At 39.5% G+C, this 19,079-nt stretch overlaps 1 protein-coding gene across 1 annotated transcript in view; it reads left to right on the forward strand.

Moving 5' to 3' along the window:
* Window positions 1-237: 237 nt before the first annotated feature.
* Window positions 238-19,079, forward strand: part of LOC126248851 (amyloid protein-binding protein 2) — a 107,374-nt gene continuing 88,532 nt past the window's right edge. Inside the window, exons 1-4 of the mRNA XM_049950284.1 lie at window positions 238-474; window positions 612-725; window positions 812-935; window positions 9,542-9,668. Of these exons, the coding sequence (XP_049806241.1) occupies window positions 307-474; window positions 612-725; window positions 812-935; window positions 9,542-9,668 (533 nt within the window). The 5' untranslated portion in view covers window positions 238-306. The remainder of the gene's footprint in view (window positions 475-611; window positions 726-811; window positions 936-9,541; window positions 9,669-19,079) is intronic.

A 19,079-nucleotide genomic window follows, 5' to 3' on the forward strand; every position in this document is an offset into this window, starting at 1 on the left:
CGTAAGTATTTCCATTTCCTTGTTTACAGAGGAATGAAGAAAACGTTATGCCATATGATTGTTGCAGTGCATTTGCTTATTTCGCATGTCATCGTGTGAATCAATAGTTGCGATATAAAATTTTCGCCAAACAACCGTCTCCTTGCGCTGTTTTAACTGCATCCATTTGCGGACAATAAAGAACACTGTCAGAGATCTTGCTTGACTTGTTTTCAGTTTCGTCTGGTTGATGTCAGTGATGGCCATCAGCTGTGGGTCTGGATGTTGAATTCTGTGTTGATAGGCGTCCGTCGATGTAGGTAAACAATGGCCGCAGAAAATGTAGGGGATTCAGCCGCAGACAAGCGACACGTTTATAAGACAGCAGAATCGCTTTATAAACTCGGTGTAGCTGCTGTTGTAAATAATTATTCTACTTTTAAAGATGAAATACGTTCATTGCCTGCCAGCCTTCTGTTTGATTTATATTACAAGGTATGTATGATTATATCGTACCAACAGTTACCCATTACTCCAGACTGAATGACAGATCGTTTTAGGGGTAATATGTATTGTGCCCTCTGTAGGCAATGATGAATTGTGGCCAGTAATTTGTCTTTTTTGTTACACAGTTATACCAAGATCAAACACTCTGTTTACTGAATCTCGAGTTCACGGATATCGATGTGTTTTCAACAATGTTAAAAGTTTCGAATAAAAGACTGCAGCTGCTAAGAAGTTTCCAGGTGGGTGCCTATTATTATTATAATGTTCCTTGATGAAAAATGTTTTTGTTTTGTGGATAACTTACAAAGTAATTGCCGTTTTGCAGGCTCTGATGGACCACAGTAGGAGGATTACAAAAGACTTAACTTCTGCCTATATCCGTAAATGTAACAGTGTCCAGTTAGATCCTTCATCTCGGGAAAATGTGATTGATCTAGGTCTCAGATTAGGTATGTATTTGTTTACATTATTCTGCTACTAGTTTGTACTGGGATGTTTTATTTTCATCAAGGTCATAGAATCATAAGGACTAAAAATTAAGGAAATCTAGATAGCAAGCTGATATGGTACAATGCTCTGTCTTGTTGCTTGAAAGGGGTTGTTGCACTGTTTTGGAACTGTGTTGCTGGAGAGTGCAACTCGTGTCTTATAGACACAGGTCTCGAAGAGTTGAGAGTTCCTAGAGTTTAGAAAGTTTGAATGTTGTGTCGTTGATAATGGAGTATGTCAATAATTATGCTCTTGGAGACTTACCAAATTTTGTAATTTGCTTTTCAAATACATTGCTACATTTATGGAAACTTTTGTTCCTAGATATTTTTCTTCCTGTAGGTAAATTTTAATGATTTTGTAATACCTATGTTGAGGCAAGGGATTGATGTTTGTATTTTAACTAAAGGGAAAGGGCTCCTCACTGCGTGTATTAACCAAAGCATAGGCCTACCCAAACCAATTGTTGTTATGGTCTTCAGCCCTGAGACTGGTTTGATGCAAACCAATTGTATAAATATGCAATACTTAGCTTGAACTCTCGCAGATGGTGGGGAGGGGGGGGGGGGGAGGGAGGAAAAAAGAAAATAATTCCTGTATGATGGCTACCATATGTAGTCATTGTAAAATTTAAGGACTTAGAGAACTTAACAAATAGTTTTAATTGATTAGTGTGATGTAAGAGAATTTTGTGCTTCGTTTTCATGTTGTAAGATGTATGGACACACCAGTATTAGCCTAGTGTGAGACAAAGATTTTACAAGTGTCATGTGTGACATTTGTTGCTTAAGCAAGTGACAACTACTGCAGTTTGGCAGGGGGGGGGGGGGGGGGAAGGATATCTGAGATACTGATGGTTGGTCATTGTTGATTTCATTTCTATGTAAAGTGTCACTGATCTTCATTGAACACTCGCATGTAACTAGAATAAAATAAGCGTATTACTGATAAATGGCTATTAGTTTTCAAGCTTTATCACATTGAACAAAATCACTGAGTGATCAATAGCTAGACCTTCGATACCTATGCTAGTTGCAATTGTCAAGAGCTGAAGGATATATCATTGTACACTTGAATTATATCCTATGTGTGTGACTTCATCAAAGAAGTGTTTAACCTTGAAGCTGTAATAGATTTAATTAATTGTTTTTATTTATGAAACATTTTGGTATAATTGGGTTATTCCATGTCAAGTGTCAAAACAGTCTGAGGTTGAACTCCTTCAGTATGTGCAGAATGTACCTAAGGGGACTGTGTGAAATTAGTTATGAAGTTCCAGGCTCCATGTGTTTCCTAATATAAATACTAGACCTGCTTTTTCACAAGGCCACTTATCTTTTGGACTGTAAAATTGTGAAAATATTCTCAAATTTGCAGACCATTGTTCCTGAACTAATATATCTTGGATTATGCAAATTGCCTTTCTGACAAAGCTTTTTGCATAGCATATAGAAATATCATAAATGAAGATCAGATTGTGAATACAAGATTAGACTGATTACAGTGTACAGAGGAATTTAAGCAGTTATTCTTTCCTCACGCCATGTGGAAATGGAGTGCAAAGTGAGGGACAAGGAGAAATATCCTCTGCCATGACCTTTGCACTTAGCAGAGAATGGATATAGATGCACCAGGTGGGTCAGGAAGCAGTGCTTATGCAAAATCTCTCTTCAAACTATCTGCAAATTTTGTTGCGACAATTTTCCCTTAGTTTAACAAGAAAAAGGATTTGAGTAAAATGTACTGGATACATATTCGTTTGTGAGTGCCTGATTTGTTTGTTTGCCAAAAAATTAGCCGAATGTCAACCAAGCAGTGGAAACTCGAGCCTGGAATATCAACAACATAAGAAATATTATAGATTGCTACTCACTGTAAAGATGACACGTTGAGGTGCAGACAGGAACAAGAGAAAGAATGTTATGCATTTAGCTTTCAGCCAAAGTTTTCCTCAGAAAAGGTAACACACACATACAGATTTCATTCAAACAAGCAAGCAAACACCTCTCATGATCTGATTGCCATTCCCAGTAGCTGGGACCTGAATGCAACTGTCACAGGGAAGAAAAGTAGCAATGTAGAGTGTGGGCAGAGGGGTAGGGGTGGCAGGGTATGGGTGTGGGAGAGAAGGGTATTGTGTGTAGCGGAATGTGTAGTGACTATATGGAGGTGCGATGAGAAGTCTGCCACCAGGTGCAGCGATGGGAGGCTGTTTGTTACAAGGAGAGGGGGGGGGGGGGAGATGGAGTGGAAAAGAAGAGGAGTGGGGAAGAGAAAGATGGGCAGGTATGTTGGCAGAAGCCATCCCCCTTGGTCCTATCACCTCCTTCTTATTCATGTCCCCTCTGCCAATGCACCTGCCCATATTTCCCATTCCCTTCTCCTCTCCTGTTGCTGCATTTGGTGATAGTCTTTTCATGCTTCTATCTAATCCCTGCACACTCTGCCAGACACCACACTTCTCCCCACCCCCTACCCTCCCATATCCTGATATTCCTTCCCCGCCCCCTCCAGATTGCTGCTTTTGCTCCATGTGACAGTGTGATTCTAGTCCGAGCTGCCAGAGATGGAGGTCGTGTGTATATGTTGTGTGATTGCTTGTGTGAATGAATATGCGTGTGTTTCCTTTTCTGAAGAAGGCTTTTGCTGAAAGCTGAATGTGTAACAAGTCTTTCTGTTGTACCTGTGCGTAACTCAATGTGCCTCTTTACGTTGAGCAGCAATCTATACTTTTCCTTATATTGTCAATTATGAACAGTCGCACAGATCCAGTTGCTGTGTTGTCAGGCTCTCAGTTCACCATAAGTACTGAATGTATGAAATTGTGGCTGTATTGTACACCATGTATCTTAATATTGAGACAAGTCAGAGGTGTCATCAAAGAACATCAGGTGAAGTGATGCACACCAGAATTTAATATTGTAAAAGGCTGTCCTGCTGAACATCTGTAGAGTGGCTGACTGAATTGATGCTGAATTAGGTGAGGAGGGGGGGGGGGGATGGGGGAATCCATCAGACAAACCTATGAAGACCATCAGCAAGAGCGTGAGATTGGCAAAGTATGAGAGAAGATCCTGTCAGAGTTGTATACCATGCACTTGTAGAAAAGTTTGTGTGAGGGTTAGAACTTAAATAGTGGAAACTATTTATTCACAACCGATACAAAAGAGTTACATATTTGCACCTGTTACTGTTCTTCAAAGTAGTCATCAGCATTGTGTAGAACCCGTTGTCAGTGATGTGGAAGGCTTAGTATTACCGTTAGCAGAGTCTGTTCTGTTGATGGTGTGAATGGAGCAATCTACTGCCTGTCGAATCTCTGCAACAGTTCTGAAGCAAATGCCGCAAATTGGTTCCTTCATCTTTGGAATCAAGTCAAAGTCACAAGGACTTAGGTCTGGGGAGTATGGTGGAGGGTAGAGTACTTCCCAGTCCCATCAATCGAACAGAGAAACCACAGCTTGCACTGTATGTGCCTCCGCATTGTCATGTAAAATGATGGGTGGGTTGCGCAGATAGTGTCGCTGCTTCTTTCACAAAGCTGGACACAAGTGATGCTCCAAAAATGAACAGTAATACTGTGCATTGACGGTCTGCCGTGGAGGAACATAATGCATTAGGATAACACCATCGCAGTCGTACACGAGAATCACCATAACTTTAGACTGCTCCATTCACACCATCAACAGAACAGGCTCTGCTAACAGTATACTATGCCTTCCACATCGCTGGTAACAGATTCTACACAATGCTGGAGACTACTTTGAAGGACAGTAACAGGTGCAAACATGTAACTCCTTTGTATCAGTTGTGAATAAATAGTTACCACTATTTAAGTTCCAACCCTCGTGTTTAGATGGCAGGAAGATGAATCAATCCCAGTATTAGCTACTACAAATGACAAAATAGGATAGTACACACGAGGAAATTCCCATTGCTGATACACCAAACATACAGGAAAACACAACCACACAAGTGTTTACTGTGGTGAAGAACTGTCACACCTGTTTGTGCCTAGAAGACACCACTATACAGCAGTATTTCTGAAATTTATTTAATTTAGGAAGTATGTATACATATTGTCAAAGACTTACATACATATTGTTGAACAATATTTGTACCCATCAAATTAGGGCATTGTGTAACATGTTGAATGATAAACTTTTAAGAAACACTCCAGTATACTGTTCTTTAAGTTTTAATCAGAACCGTCCATATCCATTACACATTTTGCTTTGAAATGTCAGTTTGGAAAAACAAAGTATTAATTTTTGTTGGACTGTTGATCATAATGTTATGGCACTGTCTGAAGATACCACATCGAGAGCAGCCTGAAATGCTATGACGTCAGAAGTGGCAGGAAATCTCTAAAGAACAGCAGTGCAGGGTGTTGGTGTCATATCTTCATGTTCCTCCTTGGAAGGTGACAATAAAGCATTATCATTCTCTTCTGCACTGTCAGCAGAAATGATGATTGACTCTTCAGGAGTACAGCTGTTGTCTGAGTGCTTCTATTCTTCCATTCTCAGGGCACCAACTTGCCTGTAGAAGAGCAGCATCAGAAACAGAAGTTTTGTCACCATTATGAGTAAGTTCAGATGTTGGGCCATCAGTTTATTCTTCAGTTTCAGTGGCATTATCAGTTGCTGTCCAGGCCTTCTGAAAACAGTTAGTTATATTGCCTGTTGTAACTTCATCCCAAGCAGCAGACATGTTACAGATAGCTTGCAATACATCCTATTATCAGACTGTTGCTTGCAGTTTGATTGCATTGATGGCAGCCATAAGTAGTCAGTGTCTGTAATTGTGCTTCTTTGAGGATATTATTCCTTGATCCAATAGTTGCAGATGGCTCTTGGTGTTAGTTGGCAAGAAGATGATGTTAGGAAGTTCCAGGTCATCAAACAGATGTACTGAGCAGTGGCCCAAAGTTAGCAAAATATCTCTCTTCATTGCAGCCATTTGTTATGGTACTTTCAAGAGTCGGCCACGGAAGAGATATTTGGTCATCCAAGCCTTTTTTTGTTATTCTCGTAGTGGCATGGGAGGTTGAATTGGTTGACATTTCTAAAACAATGTGGATTTCTGTACTTTCCTGTCACTTATGGCTTGAACTTCTCAGAACCATCTGAATTACTACACAAGACCACCGTCAATCTCTCATTGCTGCATTTTTCTCTATGACATATTTTGCCCTTGACATTTAATGCTTTTTCGGACATCAAGTTACAGAAAACGTCGGTTTCATCCATATCATACACATCTCTTGGGTGATACAAATGAGAGAGCTTGGATTGAAATTCTCACACTCACTCATTCGCATATCTTCCTCATTTTCTATATGTGCCTCCACACAGATACTGACGGCATGGATTTTATACCTCTTGCCATATGCCATAGCCAGCTCTCAGAAAACACAAATGCAGAAATTTCATTTTTCTGTATACCGCAAGCCTTTTGTGGAAGCATGGAGCTGAACAATGGAATTTGTAGTCAGTGCATGGGTTGGAACCAAACAAACAGTGACTTCTCCACTTCTTTGTGTTTGGCTGGCCTCATGCAGTTGCTATTGTTGCTAAATGAAAAGCTTTGGAGACTTGCCTCTATTTTCTGCCTTGATCTTATTATTGACGAGATGGTAGATTTGGGATCTGAAAGCATTCTGCAACTCATTTCTGTTTTGGCGGCATACTATGAGTGATTGAGGGGGGAAACACATATTCACTGTTCACAAACAGACAGAAACAGAGAGCTCTCTGGATTGTTGCGTGTTTCAGTCTGTGTGCGGTGTGTTGGCTAAACCCTCTCTTCCCCCACCCTTGCGTGTTACACTGTGGAAGTGACATGTGAACAGTAAGTAAGCAATCAGCCATCCTTGCAAAGTTACAGTACAATACATTATTGAGGAAAGATTATGTGAAATGCGTAATAGAAAATACCATAATGCAGAGCACTACATATGTACAGGGCTATTACAAATGATTGAAGCGATTTCATAAATTCACTGTAGCTCCATTCATTGACATATGGTCACGACACACTACAGATACGTAGAAAAACTCATAAAGTTTTGTTCGGCTGAAGCCGCACTTCAGGTTTCTGCCGTCAGAGCGCTCGAGAGCGCAGTGAGACAAAATGGCGACAGGAGCCGAGAAAGCGTATGTTGTGCTTGAAATGCACTCACATCAGTCAGGCATAACAGTGCAACGACACTTCAGGACAAAGTTCAACAAAGATCCACCAACTGCTAACTCCATTCGGCGATGGTATGCGCAGTTTAAAGCTTCTGGATGCCTCTGTAAGGGGAAATCAACAGGTCGGCCTGCAGTGAGCGAAGAAACGGTTGAACGCGTGCGGGCAAGTTTCACGCGTAGCCCGCGGAAAATTGGCTCATGCCACAACTGGAGACCGACAGCACCGACTTCATATTTCAACAGGATGGTGCTCCACCGCACTTCCATCATGATGTTCGGCATTTCTTAAACAGGAGATTGGAAAACCGATGGATCGGTCGTGGTGGAGATCATGATCAGCAATTCATGTCATGGCCTCCACGCTCTCCCGACTTAACCCCATGCGATTTCTTTCTGTGGGGTTATGTGAAAGATTCAGTGTTTAAACCTCCTCCACCAAGAAACGTGCCAGAAATGCGAGCTCGCATCAACGATGCTTTCGAACTCATTGATGGGGACATGCTGCGCCGAGTGTGGGAGGAACTTGATTATCGGCTTGATGTCTGCCGAATCACTAAAGGGGCACATATCGAACATTTGTGAATGCCTAAAGAAACTTTTTGAGCTTTTGTATGTGCGTGCAAAGCATTTTGAAAGTATCTCAAATAATAAAGTTATTGTAGAGCTGTGAAATCACTTCAATCATTTGTAATAACCCTGTACATACTTATTCAGTTAGACGGAGAATAAAGAGTGGAATATGTAATGTGGGGACCAAAGTTTAGTTTGTTGTAGGAATGATCTAAAATATGGTTTGAGCAGTAGATTTCGATGTAATTTGACAGGGATCGAACAGCTACTACAGTACAGGTAGGCAGAGTTTTCAGTTTATCCAATTTCAAAATAACAAGGATCTGCTGTATACTAATGATGACTTCCCATTAATATAGTAGCCAGAAAAGCACACAGTATGTTACTATAAAACATAATACCACATTTAACTCTTTGTTTGTTTAAGTGTACTGATAGTATTGATGTACAACACCTGATGTCAATTATGATGATAAAACCATTGGCGCATGGACCGAAGATGCCGATTTTGGAAAAGTAATTTTTTAACTGCGTAAAATCATCAAAATTTTTTAACTGCGTAAAAATACAAACTGCTGATATGAATATAATAGAGGGAAACATTCCACGCAGGAAAAATATATCTAAAAACAAAGATGATGTGACTTACCATACGTAGGCGCTGGCAGGTCGATAGACACACAAACAAACACAATCATACACACAAAATTCTAGCTTTTGCAACCAACTGTTGCTTCATCAGGAAAGAGGGAAAGATGAAAGGATGTGGGTTTTAAGGGAGAGGGTAAGGAGTCATTCCAATCCCGGGAGCAGAAAGACTTACCTTGGGGGAAAAAAGGACAGGTATACACTCGCACACACACCCATATCCAAGCACACATACACAGACGCAAGCAGACATTTGTGAGTATGATTGTGTTTGTTTGTGTGTCTATCGACCTGCCAGCGCTTTCGTATGGTAAGTCACATCATATTTGTTTTTAGATATAAAATACAAACTGCCATTAATATGATTTCAAACTTCATTACTCCATTTACATTGGTGGATAATATTAGTCAGTTACTAGTTAAAACATGTTAGTTGTTTATTTTATGGCAGATATTTCTGAATTTATGAAATGGCATGTTAAGAATAAAAATTAAAAGGGGTTTTACATGAAATCTTCTGTTGTTTTGTAACAGCTGATCAGTGAGGATGATTTTAGATGAAGTTTTAGTGACTGCAAGTTCTTTTTTCTTGCATTAGGTAGGAAGGCAGGTTATTAACATTTCTCATTCTAGATTGTGTAGTTACTGCTTGTATTTAGGGGAGCTGATAGATGTTGAGTTTGTACTGTATCTGGGACATCCAAATTCATCCAATAAACAGTTATAATAGTGTGTATACTCGTGGCTGCTACATGAACCCTGTTGTTAATGCCCTGTGCACCACACACACACACACACACACACACACACACACACACACAGTCAGGAGCTTTCAGGAGAGAGATTAAATTTGCATAACTGAACAGTTTTAGTTGTCTGCAAATTGTAATACAGACTATGACATTCTTCTTCTTAATGAGATAAACACACAGTGACTGCACTGAATTCAGTTATTTTCTAAATGCGTATGAACTTACTTTTGAATATTTTGGATGTGATTTCATAGATGGAGTCAGAGCAAACTGTGTATTTCAAAGAGACATGGATTAAAAAAAGAGTATTTAGATTGATGTTATACATTAATTTACATACATGCTGAATGGGTCAGTAGTGTGTCTGCTACAAGTTTTCTTACATGAGATTATACTTTGCAGGTAACTTCCTTGGTGATGCGGGATGGTATGCTGAGAGTGAAAAAGTGCTGGTAACCTGTAGAGACATTTGTTATATGTCTGATGGGTCTATTTATTGCATCCAGAAACTGCTGGAATGTTGTCACAAGTAAGTTCCAATTTAAAAAATTTTTTTTTTTTATTAACGTGAAGTGACAAATCAGCACAAAAAAAGACGTACTGTCAGCACACAATAACATGTCAAAAGCACCTGAAATGTTTATTCACTTTTTCTGATTCCATAACAGCTCTCTGTAGAGAGGACATTGAATGGGAAACTCAGTATGTAAATGGAGAAGATAACCTAAAACCATGGGGATTGGAATGCTATGGCAGGGAAAGCAATTTTAGATGGTGTTGAGGGAAAATATGAGCTTGGTAGTGGGAATGAGAGGAGAAAGACTTAATTGAGTTAAGCAACAAGTATATGGGAATAGCGAATACGTAGTTCACACAAGAGGAGGAAGTATACATGGAAAGGACCTGTAGACATGGCAAGGTATCAACTGGAGTCCGTCATGGTGAGACAAACATTCCAGAGTCAGGTATTGTATTGTAAGGTGTATTTAGGAACAGAAGCAGACTTGGACCACAATTTAGTAATGATGAAGAGTAGGCTGCAGTTTGAGAGAACTGTCAGGGAGAATCAATGTAGAAATAAGTGGGAAATTGAAGTACTGAGAAATGATAATGTCTGTTTGAAGTTCTCTTAGGCTTCTAATGTTCTAACGACTTAGTGTGAGTGTGAATCTGGGTTATGTCGGCTTATTCCCCCAAACCACCTTCCGCTTCTTTACTAGGTGACTTACTTGGAACTTGCAGCCACTCTTCTTTACTGTCTAGCCAGCTGCTGGAAACTCTCTTGACTTATTCTCCGTCAAATAACGCTAGGTACAGGAATTTTTGGACTCATTCTACTTATGAAATAAGTAGACATACAAACTTAACTTTTTGTCAATTAACGCTGTATTTATCCTCCATACACAATAAAACTCTCACTTTCCACATAAATATGTAACTTCCTGTAAGTCTCTCATACAGCCGAACGTCAGAAACAAATTGAGTTAAGGTTAAAAGAAAGTTGGCTTAGATGCCACAACTTTTCTTAACATGAATCAGAAAATAAGTCTTTCCTATAGGAAGCTTATGTCAAGAGTTTTCAAGAGTTCTTTTTCGACTGTCTTTGTTTTAATAACAATAGTCAATGACACAATAAGCACAGGGCTGTGTATAAATTCCATGGTTCTTCCTAACACACTCACTAAAACATCTATGGATTGGCCGATAGGTACTTGTCGGTGCTGTTCGTCCGCCGCGTCTACTTTCTTCCCGCAACTGATTTTAAAACTGCACACACAAACGTGTGATGCGCAGTAGGTAGGATTCTACCATCCCACACTCATATCCAGAATATCGTGTGTTCGAGACAGTAGAGGGCTGAGTAGTTCTAGAATTCACACAGAAATTCTCGAATCACTACAGGTTGTAGATGCTGTGATAACGAGTACTACAGCAATCAGTTCAGTTGACGAGGAATGGACATCTCTATAAAGGACAACTACAGAAGTTGGACAAACAATTGTAGGTATAAGGAAGGTAACTGCAAAGAAACCTTCGACAACAGAATAAATATTTAAATTAATCAAAGAAAGAAGAAAGTACAAAAATTCTCAGGAAAAGACAGGAATATAGCAGTATAAGTCACTTAGGAATGAAATAAATATGAAGTGGAGACAGCTAAGGCGAAATCAGTGCAGGAAAAATTGCGAAAAAATTGAAAATAAATAGTTGTCAGGACAGACTGATGTAGCATATAGAAAATTCAAAACAACTTCACCGAAATTAAAAGCAAAAGTGTTAACATGAAGAATGCCAGAGGAATTCCGCTGTTACACATAGAGGACAGAGTGAATAGATGGAAGGAGTGTATTGAAGGCCTATGTGAGGCGGTGGACTTGTCTGATGATTTGTTAGAAGAAGAAACAGGAATCAATAGGGAAGAGATAGGGTATCCAGTATAAGAATCATAATTTAAGAAAGCTTTACAAGATTTAAGTTTGAATAAGGCAGAAAGCTCAGATAACATTCCATTAGAATTTCTAAAATCATTGGGCGAAATGGCATACAAACAGCTATTCAACTTGATGTGTAGAATTTGAGATGAGACATACTGTCAGACTTTCGAGAAAATATCCACACAGTCCCAAAGATGAGCAGCGGCAGATAAGTGTGAGAACTATTGTACCATCAGTTTAATGTCTCATGCATTCAAGTTGCTGACAAGAATAATGTACAGAAGAAAGGAAAAGAAAACAGGCTCTGTTAGATGATCAGTTTGGCTTTTGCAAGGTAAAGGCATCCAAGAGACAGTTATGGCATTGTGATTGATAATGGAAACAAGTCTTAAGAACAATAAACACATGCGTGTGGGATTTATTGACAATGTAAAATGGTGCAAGATGATCAAAATTTGCAGAAAAAGAGAGACAGGCTGTAGGGAAAGCCAGGTAATGCACAATATGTCTAAGAGCCAAGAAGAAACAATAAGAATTGAAGACCAAGAATCAAGTGATAAAATTAAAAGGGATGAAAGACAGGGATGTAGTCATTCTCTTCTACTGTTCACTATGTGCACTGAAAAAACAATGATGTAAATAAAAGAAAGGTTCAAGAGTGGGTTTAAAATTCAGGGTGAAAGGATATCAATGCAGCGAAAAGATTTGTTGATAACCTTACTATCCTTGGTGAAAGCAAGGAAGATCTGAAGGACGTTAGAAGACTATTTGAGGGCAAATTGCAGAAAGATGAAAGTATTGAGGAGCAGCAGAAATGAGAGTAATTAGAAACTTATACAATGAAAAACGGATATCAAGAAGCAGGCAAAGTTCCCTCAGGAAGCTCATGCCTCTTTCGTGAATGTGTGTGCAGCGAGCACAGGACCCCAAGCTATTGCTCCTACTTCCTTTCCGGTGCTGCAATCCCCCCATCATCAACTATATTTACATCTGTTACTTTCTTTCTCGTGTTGCCAGTCTTTGATGTTGACCCATCTATGTCTCTAGGTTCTACGTTCTTTCGCTTACATTTTTATCCATTTATTTCACTTCAGTTTTTCTACTGAAGGAATTTTTTGGTCCTTTTTGGGTTTGACCTCCATTTCAAAGTTTTTTTCTGTGCTGTGGACTGAATGAGGGAAGATCATGTTACATAGCAACAGCCTACAGTGTAAAGGATCTTCAGTGCACAGTACTTGCGTAGGTTTATATACTTAAAAGCCAATGCAGCAGCCAGTCCGATGTGGTTGCGTCATTACATACTCTTTTGGTAGACGCCCCTGACAACAAAGGGATCACACTTCTGCTGCCTCAGCTGCTAGCTCCCTAAGCATGCCACACAGTAGATGACTGTGTATTTGGGGCATTGGTACTCCTGGCAATGACCGTGGTGCTGGATGACCTTTGCTGTGGCTGAGTGGCCCCCCTGGGGAAAGCCTGTGATCAGCGTAGGTGTCATCAGGGCAGGTGTTTTCCACATGGAACCCATCAAACCCCACCAACATAATGGCTGCTTTGATCTGGCTGTTTTAACAGATAGATGTAGATTTTTAATGCAGATAGTTACTATTCAACTGCTTTTCCCTCCTGGCAATTCCTTGGAAAAAGGGACAGCCAAAAGAGCTCAGTACCTGGTATCAAGATATATAAGCCTCAGGAAATATGGTTAAAACCCGGGAATTTTTTCATCTGGGAGAAAACTGGGAAAAAACCCGGGAATTTTTTAGAATTATGGAAATTTTTCATTGTTTTAGTTTTCAGTTAAATTTTTGTAATTTTGACTGATACTCTAACAGAGAATTACACTGTACCCCACTACTGCATAATAATAACACAGCAATAAAACACAAACAAGAGGGGTAAAATAATAATAATAAAACTTAAGCTGGAAAGAAAATGTGCCACTTACAACAACAAAACACAGTGCATGCACAAGTGTCTGCCAACAGCAAAGTGTGTCAAAGACTTTAATACAAAGACTATGCAATACTTCATATCAACAAACTGCTTACGATGAGCGTGATGTCACAACTGTTTACATTAGGTTCACTTGAACAGTTGCCAGTTGGGTCATGTGCATGCACATTTGAGTCAAGTATGGCTACTTGAAGAGTGCGTGTTTGGTGGATCAGCATTAGCAACAAGCAGCCATACAAGGTACCTGGAAAACTTTTTCTGGCGTGCCTGGGCTACCAGATTCACGCATGTACAGAGCAGTCTGAGTTGTAGTGGAGAGTGGGGCTAGTCTCCATGTGATTGGTGTTTATGTTTAGGTTGCTGTTTGCTCTTCATTTACAGCTCTTACGTCAAGTGAAAACTAAATAGATTTCTGTGGCTGGTAGCTATCAAGTGAATTAAAATAGTTTCACATAATTATGGAAGGCTGAAATATGTTATTAGTTTGTTTTCTGATTTTATTTTGCTTCCACATTTTAGCAGTCAAGCATTAATCACCTTGCAGAACAGTGAAGTTATTTTTGCTGGTTTCCTAATGAAATTTGGCTTTTATCAATCTTTTCTGCAGAGGCTGAATTTATTTGGAAGAAAGTATTTCATTCCATGTTATTGGCTGGTTTCAACTGTTTGCTGAATTTCAAGTGCACATTTTCATCTTCTGTTATGTATGGCACTATGCCAAAATAAAGAACCAAATGAGAGGTAATACAGTACTTGTACTCCAAGAAAATTTGCATCCTGAGAACCACACTGAAAAGCTTGAATGTCAGGTTGGGGCTACTTCATTGTGAATCGGGACATATGAATGTGCAATCTAAGTTGAATTACGCATCTCACAAGGGGAAGGCCTCAGACACGGCCAACCGATTCAACTCAAATTTGGTAGGTCGCTTGTGTACAACCTAAAATGAAGGAATCTTAAGATATTTTGGGTCAACACTCCTGCAATTTTGAGAAAATCACCCCTAAAGGTTATGACGAGCAACCAACTCAGAATTGGCGGGATCTATAGATAATTGTAAATAGAGCATTTTTCATCATCAAGTATGGGGTCCGAAAACGCATACTTTTTCAGAAATCGAGGTAAGAAACTTCTACAACTGCCGCTTCTGTACCCACATGGTAAACGCTTTTTGCCGACAGCACCAATAGCGCAACGGCCAAGGTAACTGGCTGGGAATGGGAGAACCCAGGTTCAAATCTTGAAGAAACCTAGCTGATATTCTTCTTTTCATTTGTATTTTTCCATATCTCAATTGATAGGGATAGGAGAGTTAATAAGGTAAGCAAATCAATGAGGAATGATGATAATAAGGTAAGCAAATAAATTTCTCAAACCTCTTGGGATATTAAGCAACTAAAATGTTACTCCAGGTCACTTTATAATGGCTCTTCCGGTCGCCGTTATGTGTCCTCACTTTTCTTCGAACAACTCGATGGATGGCACTTGTCATATAAACATTCGAAACAAATATACTCACGGCACCAAGAACATCTAATTAACGCAATCTTTCGACAGCTACACTGTTCCTTTCGAAGAGTCGGCGGAAAACAAACTTGGTTTACATTAAAAAATATGACTTTTTCGGGAATTAATTTTGGTGCTTATCACGCATACTATATCATTGCCTGAAAAATCGGTTCTGAAAGTTGGTTATGAATTATGCTGTGAATAGTTATTGCATCCGTGCGGTTGTGCAATTCCCGCTGAGTTTCCAGAAGCACACTGCAATTCTGAAGCCTGGAAATAAAGTTTTTAACCTGGCAATAGAAATAAACATCACACGGCTGGCACACAGGTGTGCAGTTTGGCGGCATTACTTTTACTGTGCACGTTGGCTGACCCTTGCCATCTATAAACATTGTGTCATATACCGTAATATTAATGTGTCCACTCCAGGAATCGAATATTAGACAGAACTTGTTATCAGAAACGTATGGTTTTAAAACATTCTCAAGAAATGTTCTGTAAATTGCATTCGTCAGTTTCCCGGATTTGGAGCAGGTAATGTAAACATTTTTCAACAAGTCGGTTAAACGATTGACCTCTTCTATAACCCGAGGGCCAAATCTAACACCCGTTTCTTGTAAACACAAGAAAACCTTACGCAACACTTTTCCAAAAGTGTGATGGCATATTGCGCCGTGTACAAATGCGTTAGTTTGTTTTTACTACCAACTGCGACAAGGGTTCGTTTTTCTCCCTTACGCGATAACGTGTGTCGAATGTTCACCCGAACCTCGCATCCTGTCAGATCGGCGTTTATCACATAATAATGATTAAAACCGGTCATAAGTGACGCCATTTGCGTGCTGATAAGAGCTACCACTTTCTGTATATCTTCTATATTTTGTATCTCCTTATGAGAGACGTATTTAGTGATGTGTCGTTGACGAATTTTATACTCGGATTTGAAATTTCTTGCCGAAGATAATGATGCATCAAACGTAAAATCCTTGTTGGCCCTATATTGAAGCACTACACCTGCAGCCCATTCCTGAAGTATTCTCGTTATGTCAACGAGATTCGACAAATCGATCGTATGTCCACTTATTTATCACCTGGTATTTGTCGTATCTTGTCCCTCCTTTAACGATATCACTTTCGCACAATTTCAAGTCCTTCTTCTTATTCAGGGCTGTTGTTGCTCCATTCTTTTGCAGTGTTTGTAAGTTCCAATTTGAATGATTACTGTCTAGCGCTACCGCCTTTACTTTTACTTCAAGGGGTATAGTGCCGTAGTTCAATCGTTTAGTAACCAGTTCGTTATACTCATCGGAAACAGATGAAGCACATATTCCCAGTGACGTGGAGATTTCCAAAGTGTTATGGCCATTTTGCGATTCACTAGTCGGGATATCTTCCACTGAAACACCTTCTGCTTCGTCTTCATGGTGTAGTACATCAGTATCAACAAAAGTCATTTCGTTCGTCAGTTCCAAAAATCGCTCGACGATAGCTGCTCCTATCAATCTAGAACGCCGAGAAACAGAACTGCCCTCTTCTGGTAGTGCATTGATAATGCATCTGTCTTGCAACACTTTTACAAACCAAAACACAGCGTCGGTAACTTCCCGCTTGCCATCGTCTGTGACAGGCTTTCGTCTATGACAGGCTTCCAACTATATATTACAGAGCTAGTCGAAGGGTGTACATCCTCCATTATTCAGATTATGCACCTGAAAGATATGACACAACAAACAATAACTAGTTACTACGGCATAAACAGATGAGCTAATTACTACAAACTACATACAGTACTTGTCTTATGTTACTTACCGAAGAACACCGTATTCATTCACAAAATGTATTTCATTCTTCACATTAATGATGGAAAAATCACTACACGTATCCATGAGGTTCGCGGCAGCCTAATGACAGAAAACAACTCTTTTCAATTGACTTCTATAAGGCTCATGCTGGACACCTTCACTCTTCCAAGTTCACAACTATGATATGACGAAGAGGCAACCGGGACAACATTACTCTCCCCGCGTGTATTCTATCCCGTGCCTCACCATAAACAAGCGTCGCGCGCTTGGCTATCTGTGATTTGTTTGCCTACCTTATTTTATCATTCCTTATTGATTTACTTACCTTATTAACCCTCCTATCCCAATCAAATGAGATATGGAAAAATACAAACGAAAAGAATAATATCTACTAGATTTCTTCGAGATTCGAACCAGGGTTTTCCGATTCCCAGCCACTTACCTTGGCCGTTGCACTATCAGCGCTGTTGGCGAAAAGTGTTTACCATGTGGGTACAGAAGCGGCAGTTGTAAAAGTTTCTTTTCTCGATTTCTGGAAAATTTTGTGTTTGTGGACCCCATACCTGATGATGGAAAAGTGCTCTATTTACAATTGTCTATCGATCCCTCCAATTTTGAGTTATTTGCTTGTCATAACTTTTAGGGGTGATTTTCTCAAAATTGCAGGAGTGTTGACCCAAAATATCTTTAGTGTCCTTTGTTTTAGGTTGTACACAAGTGACCTGCCAAATTTGAGCCGAATCGGTTGGCCGTGTCTGAGGCCTTCCCCTTGTCAGTGCAGTGCACGAAGTTCTGTTGGTCTTGGAGTATCCTCTGATATCCTGTTTCTTTCATGAGTTGGTCTTGGAGTATCCTCTGATATCCTGTTTCTTTCATGACATAATGTAAGAAGATCAGTGCTTATACGTACGGACATAAGGGCATCTTATGTCTTCGTAGTTGCACGCGTGCAGCAACGCCTGTTTTCTGGCACACTCTGGCAACTGCCGAAATGTACCTATTTCTAATAGGTCACTGGAAAATATTGCAAATGGTGGTTTGAAAAGCATTACTTTCAAAGTTAATTTCATTTTACACAAGATGAATTATGATACTCGTGAGAAAGTGTGACAAATTTCTTAAATCACGGGGCATTTGACTCTCTTGTAAAACTTAACACTTTGAGGTCTAACCACTTTGAATTTCGAATCCAGACATTTATGTCATTATTTAAAAGTTTGCTAGCGCACTTTAGTGAGTATCTTACAGTGTAACACACACAAAAGAAGGACCAATATTATATGTGAAAGCTTAGGTTTTCTTGTAGCTACACTATTTATATTAATTTAAACCATTAATTTTTTTCTATTTGTGTGTTCACGGTATTTAACAGTGATGTTGCTATTGGCTGACTAAAACATGTGTCTGATGCTGTGGATATCTGCTGTCATCAGCTGGCGAGATCACTTGATGTGAGCTATGATAGGCTTTCAGAAGTGTATAAAACCTTAACCATTCAAAGAATTGATAATTTTTATAGTTCCGAAGAAAAGTATACTGTCACAATACAGAAAAAGTGTGTTTTAAACGGAAAAATCCAGGAAATTTTTTTCTTTTTTCACTTGTCCATGTACACACCTTTTGGTAGATACTCTTAGAGCCATGAGGCTATTATTTTACATGGAACAAGTAGATGAGAAATTTGACTCATTAGGATAATTGCAAAACTTAAAACTGTTAATGCCCTGCTGCACAGTCTCGAGCACTTCACACTTGTGAAGTCCTATATGATGTACTAGTGACTATTACTCTACAAATATGGCATAGGGAGTTACCTATCGCAGAGACCTTACTCAACACAAACAAGGAGCTATGAGCTACCAGGTAAGATAACCGAATAGCTACAGATACTTTCATCGTAGCTTCTGAAAGAAATGTCCTACCAGAAAATGTTTGTCATGACATGAAACCTTACATCCCACAATTCATGAGATGTTTCCAAATTCTTATGCTTTGGACATAGTCATCCTGCTGCACGGCAGACACAAAATGTGGAAATTGTGGAAGAACCCTTCAAGAAGAGTATCCTAGTGAACGAATTATACAGAATACCATCCACCACGTTCACTGTGTTGCCCAGTATTTAAAAAAGAATAGAATATAAATCAGTGTACCACTGTCGCACACTGAGGCAAGGAAAAAGTATGACCTCATGCATCCAGTCAACATGATGATAGGTTATGCAAAAATCACAGCTA

The sequence above is a fragment of the Schistocerca nitens genome, chromosome 1 (genome assembly GCF_023898315.1).
Source record: "Schistocerca nitens isolate TAMUIC-IGC-003100 chromosome 1, iqSchNite1.1, whole genome shotgun sequence".
NCBI classification, from domain to species: domain Eukaryota; kingdom Metazoa; phylum Arthropoda; class Insecta; order Orthoptera; family Acrididae; genus Schistocerca; species Schistocerca nitens.